Source organism: Rhipicephalus sanguineus, chromosome 9, assembly GCF_013339695.2.
Source record: "Rhipicephalus sanguineus isolate Rsan-2018 chromosome 9, BIME_Rsan_1.4, whole genome shotgun sequence".
Lineage (NCBI taxonomy): Eukaryota > Metazoa > Arthropoda > Arachnida > Ixodida > Ixodidae > Rhipicephalus > Rhipicephalus sanguineus.
This window is the reverse complement of record NC_051184.2, coordinates 71698268-71722984: the sequence shown is the minus strand read 5'-3', so window position 1 is coordinate 71722984 and position 24717 is coordinate 71698268. Positions and strand designations below refer to the sequence as shown.

Genomic DNA, 24717 nt, shown 5'->3' with positions numbered 1-24717 from the left:
CAGTGAGCAATTTGAAAGATATTAATCAAACCATAAAGAAGTATGCAGTAAAGAAGGCAAAAGTCATATAAAGTAAAAGATACACTCATAAAAGCTAGTTTCAAGTGGCACAGCATGGTTTCTACTAAAGTCAAATGAGAATAAACTTTGCCATGATGAAGTAAGGTGCTTGTGCTCTTTCAGAATACAAATTGACAAGAAGTGCATTTCCTTTAGATTACATTGGCTCGTTAAGCAACTTCGTGGTTACTTCGTGGCACAGCCTAGCCGTTCCACGAACGTTAGCCTCTCAACATTTGCCAATTTAAGGGAATGAGAATTCATACCCCTGCAGTCGCACAACTCGATTCTCGGAATGGCACGGCTGCCTTCATCACTTCTTGCACAAGTGCAATCTTTGAAAAATGGTGTTTTGGTTATGGTACGAAGATTCACTCCTCTGGCGACTTATGTTATACGCGGTCTGTGGTGTAATAGAAAGGTAGGCCGACCAGCACTGCACAAGCATGCACGTTTTCCTTAATCTACGCGTACTCACAGCCACTGTGGCGTGGTGTGCGTACATGAGGATGGGCGTATTGCTACGCTCTTTTGACCTCGAGAGATTTGTTTTGTTTTTGAAATATGAAATCATCATGTTTGGTGCAGCTTTGGCGCAGAGCAGTGAAAATGTAGCAGGATGTAGCAGGATTGGTCTTTTGGAGCAGTTTGGCGCAACTGGCGCAGCTATCACATCAATGGACTCTCTATTTCTCTCTTTCTCATTCTTTCTGTGCTACGCTTTACTCTCTCCCCCCCCCCCCTCCCTTCCCTGCTCCTCATAATCACATCTCTCCTTCTCATGTTCACTTCCCTTTCCCATTGCCTTGCTATGCAATACTATGCAAGGCTAGCGTGCCTGGTTAGCCGAGTGGTTAGAACGCTCGCCTTTGGATCGAGGGTACGTGGGTTCGAATCCTGCCCCGTGAAGATTTTTTTTTTTTGGCAAGAATTTTTCTCTTTCTCTTTCTTTATATCTTTCTTTCTGTCTCCATTTCTTTCTTTTTCTCTCTCTCTCTGTAGTCATTCTCTCGCCGGGTTATTACAGGCCACGCCGTATCGGTGAGTAGTGGGATTTGCCCAAATCCCGTGGCACATACCCGTTCAAGATGATGATGGCTTTCAGGCACAACCACACATTTTACGCCGAGCTAGAACAGCTTCGCTGTTAGCGAACTGGACGAGAGAAGGAACACACAGCACACGTGGTGACCACATGTTTCTTTCTGCATCGAGTGCCTTCTCGTTTGTGCTATAAGTTTTCTCAAAAATACTGCAGCACCAGCTAGCCCACCTACCATCCCGTTACAATCTGTTTCTTAACTGTTAGACATAACTACATATGAAGTCAACAGGCATTGAAGCCGAGGAGAGCATATGGTGCATTATTTGTATTCTTTTAATTAAAGTGTAGTCGCTATGGTATAAAGAGAAATGAACGCACAACACGTTTGCATTACGTATGCAGTGCATTACCAGTTGTGCTATGCAAGCGGCCATTTCCCAATCCACTTTCTGGGTGGGTGCTTATGTACAGTATTCACGAAACGAAATGCATCAATTTAAGGCTAAGTAATGCAGTTGCCACTTTCATTTCGACTGTCTTTAGTTCACGTCCTAATGGCAGAATATTAGCTCGAGTGCTTGCCCAAGAACATCACCGTGTGTGACCAGGTTTGTAGAGATGTGACGCAGTTAACCCGAGTAAATTGATCGAACCAGCTGTGATACTGAAAAAAAATGTTTTGATGTCGTGTTTTACTCCACGGGCACTGTACATGTGAACCTGGGAGAGTTGGCCAGGTCTATCTTTAGCCATTGCTGCGAACGTGGAACAATGTTTTCTGCCAAAAGTGTCACATAGTACCCAATGACTGACCACCCTCGTATACCACCTATGAACCCTGGTATACCACCTAAAGACAAAGTCGCCAGATCCGAGACCATCGCTACGAAGCGAAGCTTACCACATTTCCAGTGGATATGAACCTCCATTCAGCACAAAGTCAATATTGTCACACCAATGCTCTTTTCAATGAATCAAATGTAAAGTTCACGTGCCCACTCACCGTCATCGTGGGGTGGCCCCATGAGTGAGTTGTCAGGCGGGGGCTGAGACCCGGCCGGGGGAAGAAGGCCCGCCATCATCTGGTAGTCCATGTTTTCGTCGAGCGCAATGAATGGCGGGTTCCAGCGCGGCGGCAGAGACGTGGGTGTCGTGGTCGTTCGTGCTGATCTCGGGGAGGCGAGCAGACCTCCCGCGCCCGGCGAGCTCAGCACCGTCGACGAGAGCGTGGCACCGCCCCCCGCTGCGCCCGGGTATGAGAAGAGCTGGGCAGATGCAATGAGGAGGTTGAAAAAGTAGGAGGAGTTCGATGAGTGAATTATTCATGAAACCGAACAGCTTGTTTGAATGACGCATTAAAGGGGAAGACGGTTAAGCTTCCACAGTCGGCTACGACTTAAGAACTCCAGATGGCTTTGGCACGAACTGTGTACTTTGAATGGCCAAGCGTCGTCACATGAACCCTATTCTCACAGGCATACGCATACGGTTAATACATTTGTATGTGCAGTGTTCTCACCGCTCAGTTTGCACTGAAGCCATAGACAGCCTGAAGTGAAATGACCTTGAAGCCATAGACAGTGAGTGAAGTGACTCACTGAAGCCATAGACGGCAAGTGAAGTGACCTTTAGTCACTCGCATCAGCAGCGGTGTTTCCTTACATCAGCACTTTGCTGAGTTATGCCAAGTAATATGCTAAAGGAGTCAGCTGCTAGCCTTACTTCGTATACGAATTTGCTGCTGTTGCAATCATTGCTCCACCCTTGTGGCAAAACCGAGACTTTTTTTCACTTGTGACCAGCTTGAAATAAGAGCACTCTCACCTGTCCCTGGGAGTGAATGTGGCCGAAGGTGTGCTCAGATGTCGACCGAGCCAGGAAGGGGCTGGACGAAGTCCGGACTGTGGCAGTCACGACCGAGTCACTCCCGACACTGCAGGCACCTGCTCACAGTGACAGACGCAAACGTAATGAAAATAACATTAAACATACGAGGTCTGAACGGGACAAGTAGATTAATCAAGTCGAGAAGCTTAATACCACAAATGCATCCGAAAATGCATGTAGGATTTGCATGAGTGTCTTATACGCGTGTCACACGGGTTTTTGGAAGGCCTTCCAAGCGATAGTCTCTTGACTCAGTGGCCAAGCATACGCTGCTACATGGGACGTTTCGAAGGCTGTTGAGTCAATAGTCTATCGAGTCAACGAAGCACCCCACAACCACATTTAAACGTTGATAGCCATTGAGCAACGGAAGTGGAAACAGCGCGAATGTGCCCTCTTGTTCACAGTGTGCTTGAACTAACGATTACAAAAAAAAAACATCTAACCAGTATGCCTTAAAAGCAGTGTATCTGAACGTTACGAGTTATTTAATAAAGTATTTTCCCACTTGAAACGTGTGAGCTGCACATGCTCTTGACAACAGCTTTGTGCTTGTCTCCATCATGCCATCTAGCCATGTCTTGCTCGCCACTGTTTCTCTGCTCAACAACTTAAAAATTAAGTATGTATTCATAACTTAACTACGTATATAAACAATTTATTGAAATGTCTGAACAGAGATAAACATGTTTGTGCTTTTAAGTAGATTAATATTCTATTTACCTTTTGTGGATGTTAAAACGAGACTAAAGATCTGCAGCGCCACACAATTTTTGCGAAAAACACCAAAACCAATCAACGGCCGTTCGAAATTGCCATGTAGCAGTGCGACAACTCAATCGAATTGATAGAGTTGTTGCGTTTTGATAGTGATCGACTGGATGGCCTTTCAAAAAGTGTCCATGTGACAAAGGCATTAAGCTTTCAGATCATGACATTGTTATAGTGCTCTTCAGTCCAGAAAACTGTGACAATCTAAACCGCAATGGGGTTGATGCACACAAATGAGAGCTCATAATGTGCACATGTTTTTGTGCCTGTGTTTTGCTGCTGTTTTTCTAAATACATAACGTCGTTTCAACTCTGTGCCTATTTTTTTCGTTATATGTTCTCTTTATCTGCATTGCTTAGATTTTTTTCGGTAAGCATGTATTAACAACTTGCCTAGCTCAGCATTCTCTCGCCTGTATCTTGGGTCGAAATACCCGTACTATATTTGACTATTTTGTGATCCCCTTTAGATTCGATTTGCGAGGCTTAGACTGCAGCAGCGTTTTTTTTTCTAATTGTGATTAGACAGTGATACATATATTTTTATCCACTGCACAATATTTTTTTTATCATGAAGCATTTGTGTGATGCTTTAAGCTAAGTATAACGGCAGAGTGCGTCAAGGAAGACAAAAATACTGGAGTACAGCACTCAACAGCCAAGATGTGCACATCACTTATTGCTTTCTTTCTTTTTAATCCCACTTCTCCTGCCTTCAGTGTAGGGTAGTGATTCAGTAGTATCTTTAAGCTAATGTCCCTACTTCTTTTTTTCTCTCTTTATACCTAAAGTTTCAGTTACGGATAATTCCATAAACTTATTAAATATAAATGTTTCATGACTTCATACCTTCCAAGTCAAAACTCAAGCAACATTCCACTGTGCATTTTGTACCAATGTACTTTCCACGGCCTCTAGTATGTGCTTTCCATGTATAGAAATGTCCAATTCATAACAGTGAACAAGCTGGAGTTCCAACAAGTAATGTCCAAATCCTTATTCCGCAGTTCTCTCTGGATAAGAAACAATTATCTCAAAGGCCATGCTTTTGCTAATTCCATACGCCAGAAGTGACTGAACTGAAAACATGCCACAGCACGCATGTTCTTTCACATCACCTACTTTTTTTTTTCGTACAACTGCGTTTCAGAAATTCTGATGTTATACATGCCAAAATGAAAATACAATTATGAGACACACTGTGGACAGGTGGTACGACAGGTGGTGACATGAAAATCATGACTTGCATATCACGTATGGCATGATTTACATGCCAGGCTCATGGTGCGCTCCCAGCCATTTCGCTAGCTTGATATACACCAAAATTGGTATGAAGCGACAAGAGTGTAAGGCAAACATAAGTGGCAGGTGATAACATGACAACCATGACATGCATTTCATGTACAGAATGATTTACATGCCATGCTCATGGTGCGCTCCCAGCCATTTTGCTAGCTTGATATAAAGCAAAATTGGTACTGTGTGACGCGACTGTATGGTGAACATAAATGACAGGTGGTAACATGCAAATCATGATTTGTGTGTCCCGGTTTTGGTGAATATACACAAATGTGGTATGGCATGACATGAGTGCGTGACGAACATAAATGACAGGTCATGCATTGCATATACCAGAATATACATTTCATTGGCATGGTAATACCAGATTGTACATGCATGCATGCATGACAAACATGCAATATATAGTGCACTAGATGTCATGACATAAATTACTTCATTTGCCTCAAAGACAAACAAGGCGATGCATGCAACTCTTTGCTGGCTGCTTTGCATTACATCGATTCCCACAGTGTGTGGGATCTGCCGGATTTTTTTTTCTTTTTTCTATGGCCCTTAGCACCTGCTGAGCCAACCTTCATAGCCAATCACAGCCTTGACGAAACCGAAACCATAACCATTTCGATGAAACTGAAACCACGATGTTTCAGCTATGTTTTGGGCATGGGGCTTGATGGGTGTCGCACCTTGCGGCTAAATTCAGGTGCTGCGGCGCAGTACGGCGCTGATAAGCAAGTTTGGCGCAACAGGGGTGATACGGTCAAGGATAGCGCAGGTGAACAAGTTTGGCACCCAATGGTGCAAACGGCGCAGCTGTTCCACCCCTGGCAATGGACCTAGCTGCACAAAGAATACAGGTCCTGCTGCTGACCATTTCATGGCTTTCATAGCTTTGATTAAGCTATGGCTGGGGCTTTTAATTGCGATTGCAGGAAACCATCAGACATTGTTGGGAAGTATCAGTTGACATTTTTATTAGGACCTTTTTATTACAAGGATTACAAACATGAAACATACTGTAGCTAATGAACTTTATTCCCATGCCCTGAAATTTTATAGCATATTTGAGCTCAACTCTGTTGGAACTCATGCAACAATCATAATAACCAATCCTAGATTATATGACATTTAGGTTATCTCATGATTTCTGTGCACTGAGGTTAGCATTTTTGTATTCAAAAGGATGTTGCTGTGCTCATAGGTCGGCAGTCTCACTCATCAGTTGACTCACACAGACTAACTCAGACTCAGGTCGAGCCGTGAGTCACATCTGCATTTGAGCGAGTCCTGGTGAGTAATATTTTGGTGAGCTTGAATCGGAGTGAGTCCGGTTGAGAAAAATTTTAGTGAGTCTGGAGTCCAGGTGAGTCCGGTTGAGGAAATCTTTTGTTAGTCTGCGTCTGAGTGAGCCCTAAGACCAAAATATATTTCTTCAGTGGGTCTGAGTGAGCTCCCCATTTCTTGCCGACCTATGGCTGTGCTCGCAGATGGCAAAGAAACTGGGGGTGCTCGCTTGAGAACCACTGTATCAGGCAGAATACCGATAGAGGACCTCGAAGGTCCATGGGTGGTTGAAGCCAAAAGTCAAGACTCGAACCGAGCCCATACTCACCCCCGGGACTGGCTGTGTCCTCCTTGGGACCACTGTCCTCTGGCCGAGCCCCTTCCACACTGGGCGGACTGCTCTGAGGCTGAGGCTGATTGCTTGGGCCTGAAGCGATTAAAAGGACACAAGATCTACCACCTACTCAAACACGCGGCCCGCGGAGCTTTCGTTATTGGCACGGCCCGCACACGACTGTCTTTAACCCATATTTATTTATTCGCGAAGTTTGTTCATGAGCTACATAATATGTGATTGGTCTCCATTACTCTTTTCGTGAAGCGCCCCATGCGGTCACCGTGCTGTAAAGAACAACCGTTGAACAAAAACTCTATACCTCGGAACCGGCGTCCAGTTCACAGTCAGTCCGCAGATCAGCACCGATATGTTTCTCGAAACCTGATATTACCGTATATACTCGTGTAAGGGCCGCCCTCGTGTAAGGGTGGCACCCCTACTTTGGAGGGGGAATTTCAAAAAAAAAAAAATTCAAAAAGTCCCGCCAAAAAAGTGCAGTTAGTTAAATTGCAGCTAGATGGCGCTGCCAGCTTTTCCGCTTCCACCGACCTCCCGACCTCGACGGCGCCATTATTGCTTTGTGTGGCGCATCGTTGGCTTCGTGTGGGTAGCTTGCCAGTGTTTCTTCAGATCGGTGTTGTCGGTGTCACTTTGTCTGTAGTAGTGAGCCCTGTTTGAGCCATCGCAGGTGAGGGACGATGGGCCGGCACTTGAGATCTTTCACTGCAGCCTCTAAACTGCAAGTGATTGAATATGCCGAGGAGCACGGCAAGCGAGAAGCTGGATGCAAATTTGACGTCGATGAGAAGCGCGTGCGTTACTGGATGAAATAGAAAGATGCCCTCGTCGCTACCAACAGGAGCCGAAAGGCATTTCGCGGAAAGAAGTGCAAGTACCCGGAACTCGAAGGCGAACTTGTCAAATATGTCATCGACACTCGAAGGGACGGCTACGCCGTCTCAACTGACATGATCCGCGTGAAAGCCCTGGCCATCGCTCGCCACATGGAAATACCCCAGGCACAATTCAAGGCAAGTCGGGGGTGGGCTACGCAGTTTATGAACCGTAACCAGCTCTCCATCCGCCGCCGAACAACGCTTTGTCGAAGGCTTCCAAGCGAGTACGAAAGCCATGTGATTAAGTTCCATCGCTTTGTAAATGGTCTCAAGAGGGAGCATAAGTACGACCTCTCCCAAATTGGGAATGCGGACCAGACTCCTGTGTGGTTCGATGCACCAGAAAGCACCACAGTGGATTTAAAAGGTGTGAAAAGTGTGTCTGTGCGCACGACCGGCGCAGAACGTCAAAGATGCACTGTGATGCTGTGCATCACGGCAGACGGCAGAAAACTTCCGCCGTACGTCGTATTCAAGCGAAAGACTCTCCCTAAAGAGAAGTTCCCTCAGGGAATCATCGTACGTGCCCAGGAAAAGGGTTGGATGTCCGAGGAACTCGTCGTAGATTGGATAAAGACCGTCTGGGCAAACAGACCTGGAGGCCTGTTACAACGGAAAGCCCTCCTTGTTCTGGACAGTTTCAGGGGCCACTTGACGGACCGCGTGAAGAACCGACTCGCCACAACTCGTACGGACTTGGCCGTTATTCCTGGAGGACTGACGAGTGCGCTGCAGCCGCTCGACATCTGCGTTAATCGGCCGTTTAAATCGGAATTTCGCCGATGCTACTCGGAATGGATGGCTGGAGGCCATCATGAGAAGACCCCTACAGGACGGCTGAAGCGGGCACCGCTACAACAAGTGTGTGCGTGGATTTTGAATGCGTGGCGTGCCGTGTCATTTGAAACAGTCGCGAAAAGCTTCAAGGTGACTGGAATTTCAAACTGCATGAGCGGCGCTGAGGATGAATGTCTCTGGGAGGACGCCGATACCGAGGCGAGCTCTTCCGAGAACGAGGACAGCGATAGCGAAATGGAATCGGAATAAAAACATTCCTGGAATGTCATTTACGACTCTCTTACACTCTGCTACTGTCGCGGAACAGTGCAGACCTTCGATGAGCTGTCATCGGCCTGATTCGTGTAAGGGCCGCACCAAGCAAAAATTTCGAAAAAAAAAAGTGCGGCCCTTACACGAGTATATACGGTATATGAATTATTCTGGATTAGTGACTATGTCTGCGCTGACTCCGTCAAGTACAAATGGAGTTACAGGGATGGCTTTCTTTCTACTTCCGTATTGACAAGCACGCTGAAACCTACACGGGAGGCGGGGGGGTGATGACAAAGGGGCAAGAAGCTATGGCAGTGCGTAGCATCACCTTGATCATGTCCTCACGATCACCAAATCAGTCAATGGCTGCATCCTTCCCTCCAGTGACATAGCCAAGCTCGCCGATGACGCAATTTGCCGAGAGAACAGCGAGCAAGTTCTAGTTGTCTTTGAAACGTAACTGTAAACTTTCTGCTGCATGCAGTGCAGTAATATTTTGCCCACATGTGCACAGGAGCCTCAACTACATATTGGCAGCGTTTAATGAACATGTTTAAATAAATTCACGAGCCCTTCCTTTCTGGGGAAAGGGGGACATGCGAAGGTGAGCGTGGGTGTGCCTGCCGTACTGCTTTTCTTTTCTTCTTTCTTTCGCATTGCTCAATGCTTTCTCCTAATGTAAGCGTTCACTTTTACTATAGGTGGCAGCCGTCCCCAGATTGCTGCTTCCGGGCTGAAACAGTGTGGAGTGTTTCATGTTCTTTCCAGTGCTCGTCAGCCTCTAGAACGACTTAACGAAATGACCATCATGCGATCGTGGAAACGTGGGTTAACAATCATATTTTCTCGAAGTCAGAATTTTCCCGAAATGTGCAATTCCTAACATCGAACTTACGCGTTGTCCAGCAGATCACTTTTAGTTCGCCAACACGAAATATCTCATTGACGCGCCCACAGCAAGTGTAGTGCTTCACACTCGGTTTTTGCATCGTTGGTAAAACGCATTCGTATGCTTCAGTTCAGTTCACAATGGCCAAGCGTGGGTACGTGGCCTAGTGGTTAAGGCACTCGCTTTCGGACCGGGGTACCTGGGTTCAAACCCCAGTTCCGAAAGAAAACTTATTTAGTTTTGTGTATTATTTCTTTGGTGCCCACCAGCTGTGGGTGAGGAGGGTTTCTTGCAACAACAGGTGCACAGGTCAGTCAAAACAAGCTTCGCCTGAAGAGTGTTGGAGGGCCCGTTTAACGTGAGAACGCGAACAAATGCAGAGCAATGCCACTTACCAGTGGACCGAATGATGGCGACGGGCCGTGCCATTGGGGCTGGCGGAGGTGGAGGCAGCATGGAGCTCGAGTAGAACTGTGGGAGTTTAGAGGGGCTGCCTCGCACTCCCGCATCGGGGCTGGCCTGCACGCGACAAAGAGTGCGCACGCGTAATGCTTAGCAATGGTTTAGCAATGGTTAGTAAAGGTACACTACCGAGGAAGACAATTTTTCTCGTGTTAGTAAATCACCTTTTTGCAATTCCGAAAGCACCACTCTTGCCGCTTTTCATGAACAATCCAAAAGAGAGAACGCAATGTCAAATCGGTTGATCGCTCAGCAACACAAGAGAGAGAAAGGTGAGGAAGAGTGAATAGAAGGGTTAACCTGAGGAAGTTCTGGTTGGCTTTCCTGAATAGGGGGGAGCCGATGCAGTGGTGAGATGAAAAATAAAAGTAGAAGGGCAGAGAAAGAGAGACAAGTGCAAGAAATGTAACTGCGTATTAGTGATGCAGAACTATTGATAAATTGACTATCGATAGCGTCGATAGCTTCTTTTTTGAAACTATCGATAGTACTACTATCGACAAACTATCAATAGTGCAATAGGTAGTACCATCAGTAATATTACTAGCACATTACTGCCACACGTGTTTATTACTTTGTTTTGATGCACTCGGGTTTCAACCACAAAGACTTAGCAGCGTTTGACGCAGGCTGCGCTGCAATGTTTGAGAAGCTTCATGATTGTTCGAGATCATTCTGTTAGGATTACGTGCCGGATGCAAATAGTCAAGTTTATTCGAGAGCTTACGCAAGCACCAGCGATAACACTAGAAGGTTCGATGACTGATGATAATAGGCAACGCGTTCTACTGATGATCAGGTTGCTCGACGGCCGATGAATGTTCATGCCGCTATCATTGCACAGCGTGTACAGCTTGTATTCTGAGTTTTGATTTTGTGGGCACCAATTCGCTCAAATAAAGAGCTCCATATTTCCCAGTCTTGCTCCCAAGTAATGCTGAACGTTGAGTCAACGTTGCCTAAATGCAACCAATGGTAACACAATGTTAAACAGTTAAATGTAACGTTGTATTAATGTTACTGGCTCTGCATTGCCTTAACGTCGTGCTTTAAATGTTGCAACAATCAAATGATCACATTGCATCAACATTATTATGTATAGACATTATGCTAATTTTTAAAGGTTAACGCAGAGGCAACATAGAGAAAATAATCTCTGAAACCTCCAATAACACAAATGGGAAGCTTTTCAACTTTTGTGTACACTCACATTTGAATAAAGGTTGACAATGGCTAGCTGCAGCATTCTTCACAGTCACAACCACATGACAGCACTATCGATAGTGGTGTGAATAATGATGCTGCTGCTGGCTGACCATGTTGCCAAAATATTTGCGATAGCCTACTATCAGCTTCGCTTAGTTTATGAGCAATTTTCGACGAAATAAATAAATTATTTTCGCAGTGAAAATGGCGGAATATGTCCCATCAATAAATTCATATTCAAAACAACCAGTTACACTTTACAATTAACAAACTTAGTTCTTGACATTTTTTTTTAATTTGAAATAATAAATGTAATATAAATTTGAAGCCATGCAGTTCCACTACATGTAACGAGTTCCTTTCTGCTACAGCTGAACAGTTTGATTTTCTGATCATGCATCAGCAAAGCACTCAGGTGAAGAACACAATCATGTAAACTTTCTTGCCCTTCAGCCTGCTCCTCCTGCCCCACTATGTACCACGTGCACGGGGAACCAAGTTTCTTCTGTCATGAATTTGTGTCTGTTGATTTTATACTATCGATGGTACCATTAAATTTACTATCGATAGCGCTACTGATAGTATTTTTTATTATCGATAGTTCTTCATCACTACTGCGTATAGTACTGTGGTGGAATTTGGTGGCATTGCGACCCAATTCCCTAAGTCTATCCTGAAGTCCTGTGAACCCGAGAAACTTGATTAATGTGAATATAAAGCCTTCTGCTGGGAGTTGCCTTGAGAGTGCTGCATTAGGTTTTTGTAGTCAACGACTGCTCAGAAAACACCACCTGTCTGTTGGCCCTACAGCATAGACAGATACGGATAATGGGTGTGAGTGGACTTGAGACATCACTATTCAGTGCAAAAGGGACAAAGGACAAGGCAACAGACAGGACGCGGCCTGTGGTCTCATCATCGCTATAGAGGCCAGGGACTCAAAAGCTTGTGGAACAGACCAATGGCAGGAACGCACCTGCGTGCCGGAGTTGTGAGCCTCCTGGCAGACAAGGTTGACGAAGTCCGAGAAAGTGTCACCGTTCTCCTGGTACTTTCCCGCTGGATGCAGGTAATACGAAGGCCCGCCTAGGGGAGGCCCTCCTAAGGGACTGCTCGCACCACCTGCCACTCCTATTAAAGTGACAGAAAAGAAAAAAGAAAAGAAAGGCCCTTTTCAGTTCAATAGTCAATCAATCAATCAGTCGATCCGTAGCTACGTGAAAAAAAAAGTCAAAAGAGAAATAAAGGATATTGTTTTGAAGCAGTAACAAATGGACTTTGTTCATTCTTTAGAAGATAAGTCACAATCAGCCATTAGAAAGTACACTGAGGAGCCCTACACAGGGTTCTTCTCTAGCCCGTACAAAAAATCTGCAAGCATAGCAAACAATGCGCTTTTGCAGGGTAGTTTCTAGGCGAGGCAGGCATACTTTGTGGGGTACTAATTACAGAAGATTTTGTTGATTACATCTTCATAGAGCTTTTGAGACAGCTTACAGGCGAATTCAAAAGTAGTCACATCTCAATACACTCACATTTTGTTAAAAGATCTTGACAATCGCACCTAATTCAACATTTTCGTTTTAACATTTCAGCACTTGATGTAGGCAACATTGAAACAAAGAACACCAGGAGTGCAAAAAAAGGCAGCCCAGCTATCATATCAAACAAAAACACCTCGTGACAAAAATTGAACACCACAGCAGGTAATAATAATAATAATATCTGGGGTTTAACGTCCCAAAACCACGATATGATTATGAGAGATGCCACACCACAGCAGGTACTAATATGGCATGTGTTGTCTAGCAACTCGCTAAGATGCAACGTACCGGTATTGGCCCGATGCACCATCCGAAAAACTTTGTCGCGAGGAGTTTCTATCTGACATAATATACTGCGACTGCTTTTGTGCTCTTTTAGCGCGTTTGTGGTTCATATCATCTCAACTCAGCACCAAAATTTGGTGATGCTTCCACTACGTTTAATGATGTTGCTAGTGGCGTTGGGTCAGTCCAACGATGGAAACCTGCCCCAAAATTACGATATAAACATTGTGAGGTCATTTCTCACATGACTTGGGTTTAAAAATGAAACGGAAGGATTGGTTACGTGGGTACTTTTACCGCCAAAATGTTTACATCAAGACAGACACTGAACACAGTTTCTCATGGCAATAACGATCTGAACACATCATTGGAAAGGCAGGTATACACAAGATTCAAACACCAACATTGCCTCTCCCATGCTGACATCGTGACAGGCAGGAGCAGGGTGATCAGCAGGTTATCTCTTTTGTGGGTGTAGTACAAAAAATTGTGTTTCAAACTTATTAACAGCCACCACCTTGTTCGGTGTAAACCGTAGATGTGTACAGGAGAACGTACAACACAAATTTGCCAAAGTTCCCAGGTCTGAGAGAATTATCGATGTTTTAAGTTTACGGTAGAACAAGCACCTCACCTTAAAAGAACAGAAAGAAAAGACAGGATCAATTTGTGCAAAGATAAGTCCCCATGAAGTGGAACCGGTCGGGGATGATGCTTGACGGAGACCATGCGGGGTGAATGGGTGCATCATCGTAAAGGGCTTGCATATTTCAGCATGCAGACGACCAATACCACACCACGTGTAGCACCACCTCAAACGTGAGGACGTCCAAGAAAAAAAAGTAAGAAAGAGCTCGTCTCTCGAGGGAAAAGGATGGAGGCAGACAAAACAAACTCCACCCGGCTGAGAACCAACATGTCCCGACACCTATGGCAAGCAACAGGACGTGCAACGAGCTTTCAGGGGTCTTACCTCGAGTCTTCAAGCCTCTGAAACGCAATGCAAAGAGAAAGCAAATAAAAACCATCACAACTTTACTGTCCGAGGATTCTGCGATAATAGTCTCGGTTTGCCCGTAATCTTCTTATGGATGATTACTTTTAGGGACACGATCACTCCACATATGCTTTTTACGATTTGCAATTTAACTAGTATTTACAATTTATGATTTTACATGACTGGGCACCAAATGTTTTAGCATCTGTGGCCAACAGTGTCCTTGGGTCTGTGCCAAGTCATTGTACTAGGTTGCGTTTGAGGAACATTGTCATTATATCACTTCAATATTGCATAACTTCTAAATACACTTGTGGGAGATAAGTTCACAACAGGAGATTCCGAACAAAACTCTAACAAAGACTTCCTAAAAAAGTGCAGTCAAAGTTAAAGTAAATTAGTCAGCAGTCAATGGTGCACCGCTGTCAGCTGCAGACACTGCAACATTCAACGAACGGTCATGTAAAATCTGACAGAAGTGATTATATCCATGAAAGTGAATTTTCAAAAATAGCGTTGCGTCCCACCTGAAGCCCTCAGGCAGTGCATGTTTAACAGCGTTGAAGCATGTAATGAAACGAGGCAGGCATTGACCGGGGTGAAAAAATATACCAAATGTTTGACATTTCGCTTTTGGCCCTCGCATGCAAAAAGCCTCGTTCGCAACTGTTAAGTTAGGTTTTCACTTCAAGGCCAAAATTTCATTTAGTCTTGTTCCCAATCGTGAACTGTCTGTAATTATGACCAAAAGCTTTCTTGTGGAAGGCGAAGTGTAGTTTCTGAATTTATTTTGCATTAGTCAGCATCTGCCCCGTTCCTCCACTGACTGTTCCCATCAGACGAGATTTCATCACTGTCTCAATTTCAGATGGAGTTCATTTTTCTGCCTCCATGAATTTACTTGAGCTTACAGGTATACCGGAGTAAAACGCCCACCATGTGTTATCTAGAATAATAGGCACGAAAATGGGGTTCAGCGATGGTACAGCCCGAGACCATGAAGTACAAAAGAAAGCTTGACAAGTTGCAAATGTTTGCAGCGCAATCTTACAGCGTATTCACACTCTGCGCTCTGCAGCAAACTGTCATTAAGCCACCATGGTGACTGCTCCCAGGAATCTTTGATTACTCCTCTCTTGCACTGTCAAAACCTAGTCTACGCCCGCAAGCTTTCCGATTTCGAACAACCATTAAAAGCACAAATTCTTTAATTAAAAAATTCTCTCTATGCCTTCTTTCCCATGGTTTCCTGGTTTGGTATGCCCGACGAAGCAGGCACACCAAACAAGAACGCTTGGAACATCGGGAGCAATTCTCTTCGATGTTTCATAATAAAATATTGCATACCGAGTTTGTGCGCTCATAGCATGGTGAAAGACGAAAGGGTCCGCAAATGACAACGAACCCTTGGAGTCTGTACATGATCATGTACAGCCTAAGTCAATATTAGTACTAGGGGTGCCTGTACTCATGAAAAGGGAATTCACCGAAGGATTAGGATGGTTAACATTTCAAGTAAACATGCCCATCGAGTTCGGAATGCCGTTACGATTAATAACGCCAAACGTGGCCCCACAAATTCCGCGAAACACTGCCTTCTTCTCTTTGTGCCTTTTGGCATTCCTCATCCCCTCAACGTTTGCCGTGACGCCAACATGTCGCGTCATTTGCAACGCCTGTTTGTCCGCTCGCAGGTACGCGTGCTTGCTGCTCTTCCTCCTCACTGTGAGGAGGAACATTCGGCCAGGAGGAGAGATGAGCATAGCGAAAGAAAGAGCAAAACGAGCGAGGGCCTCTTTCGTATCATCAAACGCGCGTAACTCGGCAATTAAGGCGCCGTTTTGAGAAATTCTCAGCGCTACGTGTTTATGGTAGACTTGTGTACAACCGCAACACCACAACTAAATTTCAACCTCTGGGTGGTTTAGAGGCCCTTTAAGAGATTGGAAGACAGAAGAATGAGTCAGAGATCAAACACCGGTATCAAACGTTCTGGCTGACTTTAAGCGAACGAAATGGACCCAGGTCAGCCACTTATGGCGTAGGATAGACAAGCGGTGGTCAGTTCAAGCAATGGAATGGTTAACAACAGATTAGAAATGCAGCCAATGACAGCAGCGAGTTAAGGTGGAGTGATGCAATTAAGAAGCTTGCAGTCTTAAAACCGAATCAGCTTGCACAAGACAGAGTAAAATTGGAGATCATTGGTTGAGGCCTTCATCCAGCAGTGGACATACAAGAAACTGGTAACGATGGTGATGTAGGTGGCGGCAAGTACTACTCAAACTGAAATGGTCATGTGATATTCAGAAACCTGACAAAGTGTACTGCTACGATTCGTGTAGTCTCATGGACGATTAAGGTGGCGTGAGACTTCCTTTGGTCAAAAAAATTCAATTTTGGGATTTTGCAATCACCCGACTGAGGATTTCTTTATCTTTCAGAAAATATATCACATTTGGGCACTCACGGTTTCAAGAAGAATTTTTGGTCCTTTTCTTTGACACATTGACAGGAAATGCGTGCGTACCCCTACATTATTTCTGCATTTTTCTCAAAACAACATTTTTGGAATTTGGGTGCCTTTTTCTCAGGAACTAGCTGGCGTAAGCAAACAAAATTTTTCACATGTGTTAAGTGGTATTTACAGGTATTTACATAGCATGGTACTAGAATCAGTAGCCTAGGCACATTGGTATTTTTTCAGTATGAAAAAAATCCATTCACAATGGAAATTTTCATACACCGACAAATGTAAAAAATTGTAAAAAATCTAGTTTTCGTTGTACGCTCCCAATTTCATTTCACTTTTGCAAAACGTTAGCAGCTACCTTTTTGCAACATTGCAACGCTCCACAGATAGCAGATCTTATCAAAAAAAGTACATATGTAGAAAATAAAAAAATAAAGGATAACTAAACACAATTTGAAACTAATTTTGAGCTCTAACGCAACCTGCGTCTACCTTTAAAATACCTTGCAAATTTTATAGCCATAGCTTTTATTACCACTGCTGTACAGCCAAACTTTGAAACTCACTTTCAAAGTTTCACCCCACCTTAACACTATGGCCACTTAGTCCAGACTTGCATAATTGGAGGGAAGGGCAAGGTGACTGCTACATTTCGGTTGTTTACAGTGCAAACGTACAACGACTATTGTAGGCATTGAACTCCCAGTTGCACCCTTCCCCCCTCAAAAAAAAAATATGTGGAGGTGGGGTTGGGTGGTTCAACCATCCACAAATTTTTGCAGTTTGTATGCACGCTTATGCACGTGTCCACAGAAATACAAACATACATACAGAGGTGAAGGTTCTGACCCCTCCTGAAATAAAATCCTAGCTAGGCTCCTGCTCAATACGTATGTAGCAATTCTTCACTGCACAGCATAGAGAAAGAGAGTTGATATGTGCATTACAGCACCTGCATCAAGCTTGGGCGCAGGTGTTGTAATGTGTGTTTTACAGTTCCATACCCTTTATTTTATGTCAGTTTCTGCTAAGTGGTCATAGTGTTCGTGATGCGTAATACAGTGTGAACTCACTAGCCCAATGTTAAGTATGACTTATTTAACGTAAGATCCCGAGCAGGTGCCCCCTCCCCCTCTGCTACGGTGAAAGATAATTGTACAAGATTTGGAGGGGGGCCCTTGCTCGGTCGCGGATTAAAATTCAAGATGGCGGTGAAAAAGCCTCTAAGAAGAATGCACACCTGTGCTTCTATGGAAATGCTTAATTGAATATGCATGGATTTACTGTTTTTACTGAACCGGAGGGAATCCTCGTATGGAATTTCATGTGTTATGACAAGGTGGGAAAGACGTTCTTCAAATGTTCCAACAATTTGTGACAACTAAGAATGCAACGCCGAGGCACCATACTGTAGAAGTACTAAGAAATTGTGTACATATCTAAAGACTCTCAGAACTTGGGTTCCTAAGAACCGCTGCTGCAGGATTCTGTAGTGGAGAACACACTGAAAAGAAATGGCAGAAGGGAATGGGTGGCAGGGGGGGGGTGGGGCTTGCTCGGTCACTGGCGCATACTATTTCAAATCTCCTGAAAAGGAAAAGGGGCGCTAGCTCGGCATTTTATGGAGTGGAGCAGTCTTTGAGGTACCCCTCATTAAGGGGCTATGCTCTTGTATTGGTGTTTGTTTGTGTCATTGATTCCAGACGAAGTAGTGTAGGCCCAATAAGCAGTGCTGTATGGCAACTACCCAGAATAAGGAGTTTCTGCTTGAAATTTCTTTATTCCTCCCGATCAGTGTCCTTCGTGACTACTGCAAGCAGGCCCTGGTGTCCAGTACGCTACCGTGAAAAAAGAATGCCTAACAAAACAGAAAAGTACACCGGCAACGACGTTCCGGTACTCACTTGGGTGCGTGGGCTTGGGATCAGCTCGGGCCAGGGCGAAGGCTTCCATCTTTATTTTGGCATGCGGCGAGCTCAGTGGTCCTGTGGATGACGACAGGCGGGGCCACACGCGCATGCAGCAGCAGCAGACGACACTCACCACACCAGACGGCGACAAAGTCTCGGTTTACCCACTCGCCCTCGGAGCAAGAGTGACTCCAAAACGGCAAGCGATAAACCAAACCAAACGGGCAAGCAAGCAAATGAGAAATAAACAAACGAAACAAGCGGTCCAACCCTCTTGGTTCTAATCGCAAGATATGCGAGAACACTGGAGGCAAAGGCTCGGTTGATCATGTGCCTCGTTAAACCAGCGGACAACAAAGCCAAGGGAGGCATAGGGAACATTATTTGCAGTTTTTAGCTGTAGTCGTGTAATTACTACATACATTTCCTTTCAATTTATGCAGTAATTACTAGGCTGCAGCTAAAAACTACAAATAATGTTCCCTTGGCTTCACTGTCTGTTAGTTTAACTAGGTTGTGTCTAACAAAGAAACGAGCCCTTAATCCGTTCCCTTTCGACCGACCATGTGGAAATTCGCAATCACGACACAGCCTCCATGGCCCGAAAACATTTTCCTTCAGCGACTTGGTCCCGTTTGCTTCACTTGCCTCGAATGCAGGAAAAGTTTGGTCATAAGGAGCAGTCATGTAGACTGTATGGTCCAGCATTCCCGTGCATGGGGCCTTTGACTACAGCACTGTGGATTGAAGAAAGCTTGCACTGCCAATCGGTTTTAAAAACTATGCTTTAAACTGACACTGAAGTGAAACAACAAATTTGTTTAGATTGATAAATTATACTCCGAAAGCTGTAGTGTCATTAATTCCACCACCATAGGACGATTAATGGACGAGAAAACCGATGTCAAAAGTCTCACTTCTAAATTTTCAGCCGAAATCTCGGATGGTGACGTCAAGAATTTCAAGGTGTTTTTTTTTTCCATTTTGGCCACACTGGTTCAACGTAATTTCTTGAAACTTGGTACGTTAAGCCTCTGGCTCCCTCAGAAGACAATACACTTCGTTTTTACCTATTAGGAACCATGTATGCCGCAGTAGATGCCGTCTAAATACCTGACGTCGTGACAAGTGGAGCAGGAACTTTAAGGTGGCATCACCACCTGCATTTTATTTTTGTGTGTCTTCTCGCTTTTGAAGAGCCTTCTCGCAGCAAGCATAATGTTTTGGTATCATGAAAGAGCAATTTACTAAAAAAATAAAAATCGTTTTTCTCTTTAGTGTCCCTTTAAAGCAATGGTGGTCGCATGGAGGGATTTCGGCACAGTCTTCTGAACCTACAAGCTCATTTGTTTGTTTTGCTTTCTCAAACTTAAGTGCTGTCTGTCAGAATTTTATCCTCGATAAAATTGCAGATGTGGACATTGCTGTAGTGTCACAATGTCTCTGGAGTGTCGCAAACGGCAGTTAGAAAAATGGCTATCATAAGCTGAAACTGACGCAGACGGAAATAAGCGCGTCAGAAGTGAAATTTAAAGCGAAATTATTCGAGCTCCTGGCGATACAAAGTGCAGCTGGCTCATTAATTCAACCTCGATGGATTATACATTTCACTTAATTCAAACACACCAGAGAGTCCCTTGCGTCTACCTGTCTCTATTCAGAGAAATTGCCGTGCCACTATCTCTTGGGCTGAGCCAATGTTCACAATTGTGCATTTAGAAAGAAAGAAGACTTAATGGCGGTAAGGTGTCACTAAAATCAAGGTAAGTTGAATGGGCTTCTCAGCTCTTGGTCACAAAATGCGCTAAAAAAAGATTCAGATGATTTAGAGTACTATGCCCCTCCTGTCAGACACAAGAATGTGCCCAAGCACCTATTGTTAAGCAACAACACTAAATATTTCACCTTAATTAAGAGACCTCAACGGTTGCTTTAAATGTATGCATCAAAGTTGTCTCAATATTTCTTTTAAAATAAAAATTTAGCCATGTCCTAACTACGGCGACAAAGAACTCCTGTGCAAATGCGTGTCCTTTAGCTTAATTAACATAACCACTACCTCCAAGACAAGCACACTAATTTCAATACAGCAAGCGATAATATCGCAGTAAAGGATATTCGAACTGGGTCTCCATGGAGGACTCTAAGGTTGTCAAACTCAGAACTGAATACTAATACAAATATAGCAAAAGCTACATAGCATCCATTTAGACCAGAAAATGCATTAGCATCAAGCCAAAGAACCCAACATTCACTCACCTGTGAAATATGGCGGCCCACGACACTATAGCTTCCTTTCAGATATCGCATGCACTAGTGTTGTAAGTAAGGGCAGGCCCTATTGTTAAAGCCAAAACATGCTTTTCTAATAAAGTTGGTCGCTAATAAACTGATGCGTGCACAACACTGCAGCTCCAGAGGAGAGTTGTAACGCACACACTGTTGTACTCAGTCCAGTTATAACGTGCGGGAAAAACAAGTGAGAGGTGCAGGATGTTCCTAAAGGGAGCACATGGCCGTTGTTTATTACGATATAACAGCAATGATTCTATGAACTTGTACAGAAAAGAGCAGCTAACGGTAAGAGGTAGGCAGACATTATTGCATAAAAATACTTCACAGGCCTCTGTGACATGTTGCTAAGGTCTAATCATTGGCAGTTCATAATTAGATATTAGCAATAAAAAATTTACTGTTCCTTCGCTATTGTTTCGCATATTCTGTACTTCATAGGTGTCATGTGATGGAAGTTGCAGTAACTGACCAGGTCTGGTTTAAAAAACACGAAGGTATACCTTGAATTCAACACGGGCTCTTAAGTCATGCTCCAAGGTCAAACTCTGAGGCCTCGTTCCCACTAGGGAAGCAGCAGGAGAGCAAAAAATGGCAAAGCAGTCAGAAATTCGTTTTCCGTGCTTGTTCAAGATGTTCACGTCTGTCCTGCTGCCACTTTTTGCCACTTTTACCACTGTTCATGAACAAAAGAAGTGAATGCTTGCCACTTTGCCTCTCAGTCTAATTAGCAGTAAGGTCAATTAGTTACCACATTACTGCTCTCTTGCCCTTCGTACACACACATGTGGTTGCCATCCTTAGTTTGAAAGCACCAGCATCCTAGGGCAACATAAGGATGGATTGATCCACTCAGTCGATGAGGTGGCAAGAGTGAAGGTATTGGGCAGTTTATGCATAAAGGCAAACCATTGACAGCTCTATTTTTAAAGGGGATACAACCGTTGTACAAACAATCTATTGAATAGCTGGCATTTCAGTAATCTTTCTCCTAGACTGTGGTTTCTTTGCACGTGTTCTTACGTTCCTCACATGAACGGTGTATTCCACTACACGATGGTGTATTTCAACCGGCCTGTGATCGAAACATCATCGTTGCTGGTTAGTAGCACTGTGTGTGTGTTTCCGTGGTTCTTTTGTCTGTGTGCCTTTTTTGAGGCCAGAATCGGCATCTAAGTCACGCAATACCAACAACCCCGTACTGCTACTCCCGTTGTCTTTTGACTACATGTCATCAACCTTTTTACATTAAACAAACATACAATCAAGTTTCTACAACTAAAAAGCATGTGAGAGTGCTTATGTGACATTATCTTTAAGCGTCCCTTCCTCACAAGAGCTTCAATTCCCAGGTCTCTCTGACAGCAACGCAGAAGCAAGGTTGAGTGAAAATAACAGCTGCGCACCGTGATCGACGTCGGGCCAGGGGCCGGCGTAGAAGTGTCCGCCTCCTCCTCCGGCAGCGGCTGCATCCTCCTCGGTGGAAGGCAGCCTCCGCAGCCGCTTGCAGCGCGGCGGAGCCCCTTCACTCGGGCTGGCCGCACGCAGTAGCCCCGCCCCCACGGAAGTCGGCTGCAAGGCCGGGGTCGGATCCGGAGGCGATGCGTAGCCGTAGTATGGTGGCTCCAGTTTGACTGGCTGGCCTCCGTTCGATGCTTGAAGAACGGAACCTGCACGTGGAGCGATGACTTGCAACGTTCGGCGGGCTACTCAACGTGCGATGTGAATGAGGAATGGAGCAGGAACAAGCAACGCTTCTTGTGTTTTTCACGTATCATGTTTCAGCGAAAAGCAATTTGTGTGCAGTGGCTGTAACAAGAACATCGTCCATAGCAGACTCTGTAGACATGAAAAGAAGGCAGAAATCAAGTCGAGACAACCTCTGCTGCTTCTAACTAGTATATGTTCTAATCCATCTTTTTTATCCACCATGTTTTCTTGCTGCCATAAATGCACACTCTTGAAATGATGGTTTAAACTTCTTGCAGGTGGTGGCTTAGAAGAGGCGACATTTCGGTCATGATCAAATGAGTAAAAAAAAAATCAATTACCCCGAATCAAAGTCCGTGAAGTCTACAGCGTATTGCAACTGGCATGTACTGCAAGAGCTGCGATCACAGGACAGATATGTATTGACTGTGTCTTATACCAGATGCAGATCTGTGTTATCACTGCAGACCGCAGTGCAAGGTAAAAAAGAGTTTTTTAAGCAAATTTGCAAATTCGCATTGACGTCAGCAACTGCAATGTAAAGCTTGTCTTTCAACAAGGCAAATACATTGATTTGTGCATGTGAGACAGCTAATTTTTCAAACACTAGCAGTGCATAAAAAGAAAAAGCGTTTTTCAGTCCACAGATGCAAATCTTCACCCTTAGCCTTAGGTGACCAAACTTATGCAGCACTCTTGGTGTACACAGTGTTTTCTGCAACTGGTTGATATGGTTGATAGGTATAGAGCAGTGCTTACTACCTTGTGTTGTTTGTACGTCATTGAAGCTGGCTGTTATGACTGTGTATCAAGTGCTTCATATTTGAGACACTGCTCTAGTAGCAGTTCATGGGTGGCTGGTAAGCCTTTTCCGACGTCTGTTTCAGACATTTCCAGTTGTGTGCTGCGTTAACTGGAATCCTGTTCTGAGAATCGTGTTAGAACGAATGTAAGCATCTTCGGGCCCCACGTGGAAGGGTGATGCAACAGTTTGCCAGAAGGCCCGTCAGCCATTTTTACGGCGAATTCTTGCAGAGGCGAACCTTCATGTACGGTGGAGAAGCATGCCTATAGACACCACCGGAAAGTCTCACCAACCGAGTTTCGATGCTCCGAACACCACACAGACAGACCATGCATGTCCGAACATCAGAGCACCACACAATCACTGCCACAGAAAAAAAAAAGGAAAACAATAATAAACAAACAGGCTACAAACCGTGCTCAACACCTCTTCACCGCAAGAGCAGGCCTCACAAGAAAAAAATTACAACACACCGGCCAATCGGGTTGCAATAAGTGCCGCACCAGACGTCTGTCTTCCAGTAGCAGACGACGGCCAACTCTGAGTGGCCGTCCGCCCATCCCGCCAACCGCAAGTAACGGAACAAAATGAAATCAAAAGAGGCTGGCAGGTGGAAGGAAGAGAAAAAGAAAGTACTGCGACCCTCGGGCATTGATGAGAGGTGCCATATATCCATGCGAAGGTATTGTGGCTGAAGGAGGGAGAAGATGGGGAGGCAAGGGGGTGTCCGCGCACTGAGACACGGGGGGGAAAGAGATAGACAGAGAGGAGAGGACGTCTCGTCCGATCGAAAGCCTTCCCTTACCACTGCTCCTGGAGCTGTCAAAGACAAAGGCCATTGTTTGTCGCTCCAGGAAATCTTCCTTCATTTCAGAGAGACACCGCGCTGCAAAGAACAATGGGCACCCATTCGTCATTGCCCCCGGGTCGCGGCCTATGGCGAAGCAGCAAGACAGTCCACACCTCGGTCGGCCAATCACTGGCCTTGGAGGTGCTCGCCGTTTACAGGCACTTCGAGTGAAATGCGGAGCACACTTGACGGATAATGCAAGCAATGCCGGCTCACGAGATCAACAGCTGTTTTGCAGTTTTAAAAGCGAACCGCGAGCGCACAGATTCAGGAGACACTTGACAGAACTCTCCCATACACCTGTGACTGCAATGACCGAAGGCCCACGATCACAATTTAACTACCTGCCGCTAATTGAAACTAAAACAGAGGCATTTCTTATGAGGCTACTGTGCAGGCTGACGAAAAATCGCTGAACAATTGTTGAGCAGGGGGGGGGGAAACACTGCAGCCAACGTTTCGACAAGTGCACCTGTCTGCATCACAACAGGAGTTGCAGCCCTGATGAAGACAAGTTCAATTGTAAAAATGTCGGCTCCAGTATCATCCCCTGCTCAACAATTGTTCAGCGATTTTTCATCTCATCAAGCATCCATCTCCCCCTCCCACCCAAATTCCGACTTGTTTGCACGCAATACCAACTGTAATAAATGATCAAGTGC

The 24717-nt window shown here is 44.8% G+C and overlaps 1 protein-coding gene across 4 annotated transcripts in view; it reads right to left on the bottom strand.

Moving 5' to 3' along the window:
• Positions 1 to 24717, bottom strand: part of LOC119405307 (nuclear factor 1 X-type) — a 69343-nt gene that overhangs the window by 7677 nt on the left and 36949 nt on the right. For 2 of the 4 annotated variants that reach the window (XM_037672131.2, XM_037672130.2), the window contains exons 8-15: positions 24011 to 24091; positions 22097 to 22360; positions 18393 to 18473; positions 12166 to 12320; positions 9917 to 10040; positions 6675 to 6773; positions 2930 to 3048; positions 2109 to 2370 (exon numbers count right to left, since the gene is read on the bottom strand). In XM_037672131.2, coding sequence (XP_037528059.1) covers positions 2109 to 2370; positions 2930 to 3048; positions 6675 to 6773; positions 9917 to 10040; positions 12166 to 12320; positions 18393 to 18473; positions 22097 to 22360; positions 24011 to 24091 — 1185 coding nt within the window. The remainder of the gene's footprint in view (positions 1 to 2108; positions 2371 to 2929; positions 3049 to 6674; positions 6774 to 9916; positions 10041 to 12165; positions 12321 to 18392; positions 18474 to 22096; positions 22361 to 24010; positions 24092 to 24717) is intronic. The other 2 variants (XM_037672133.2, XM_037672132.2) reach the window with 2 other exon arrangements.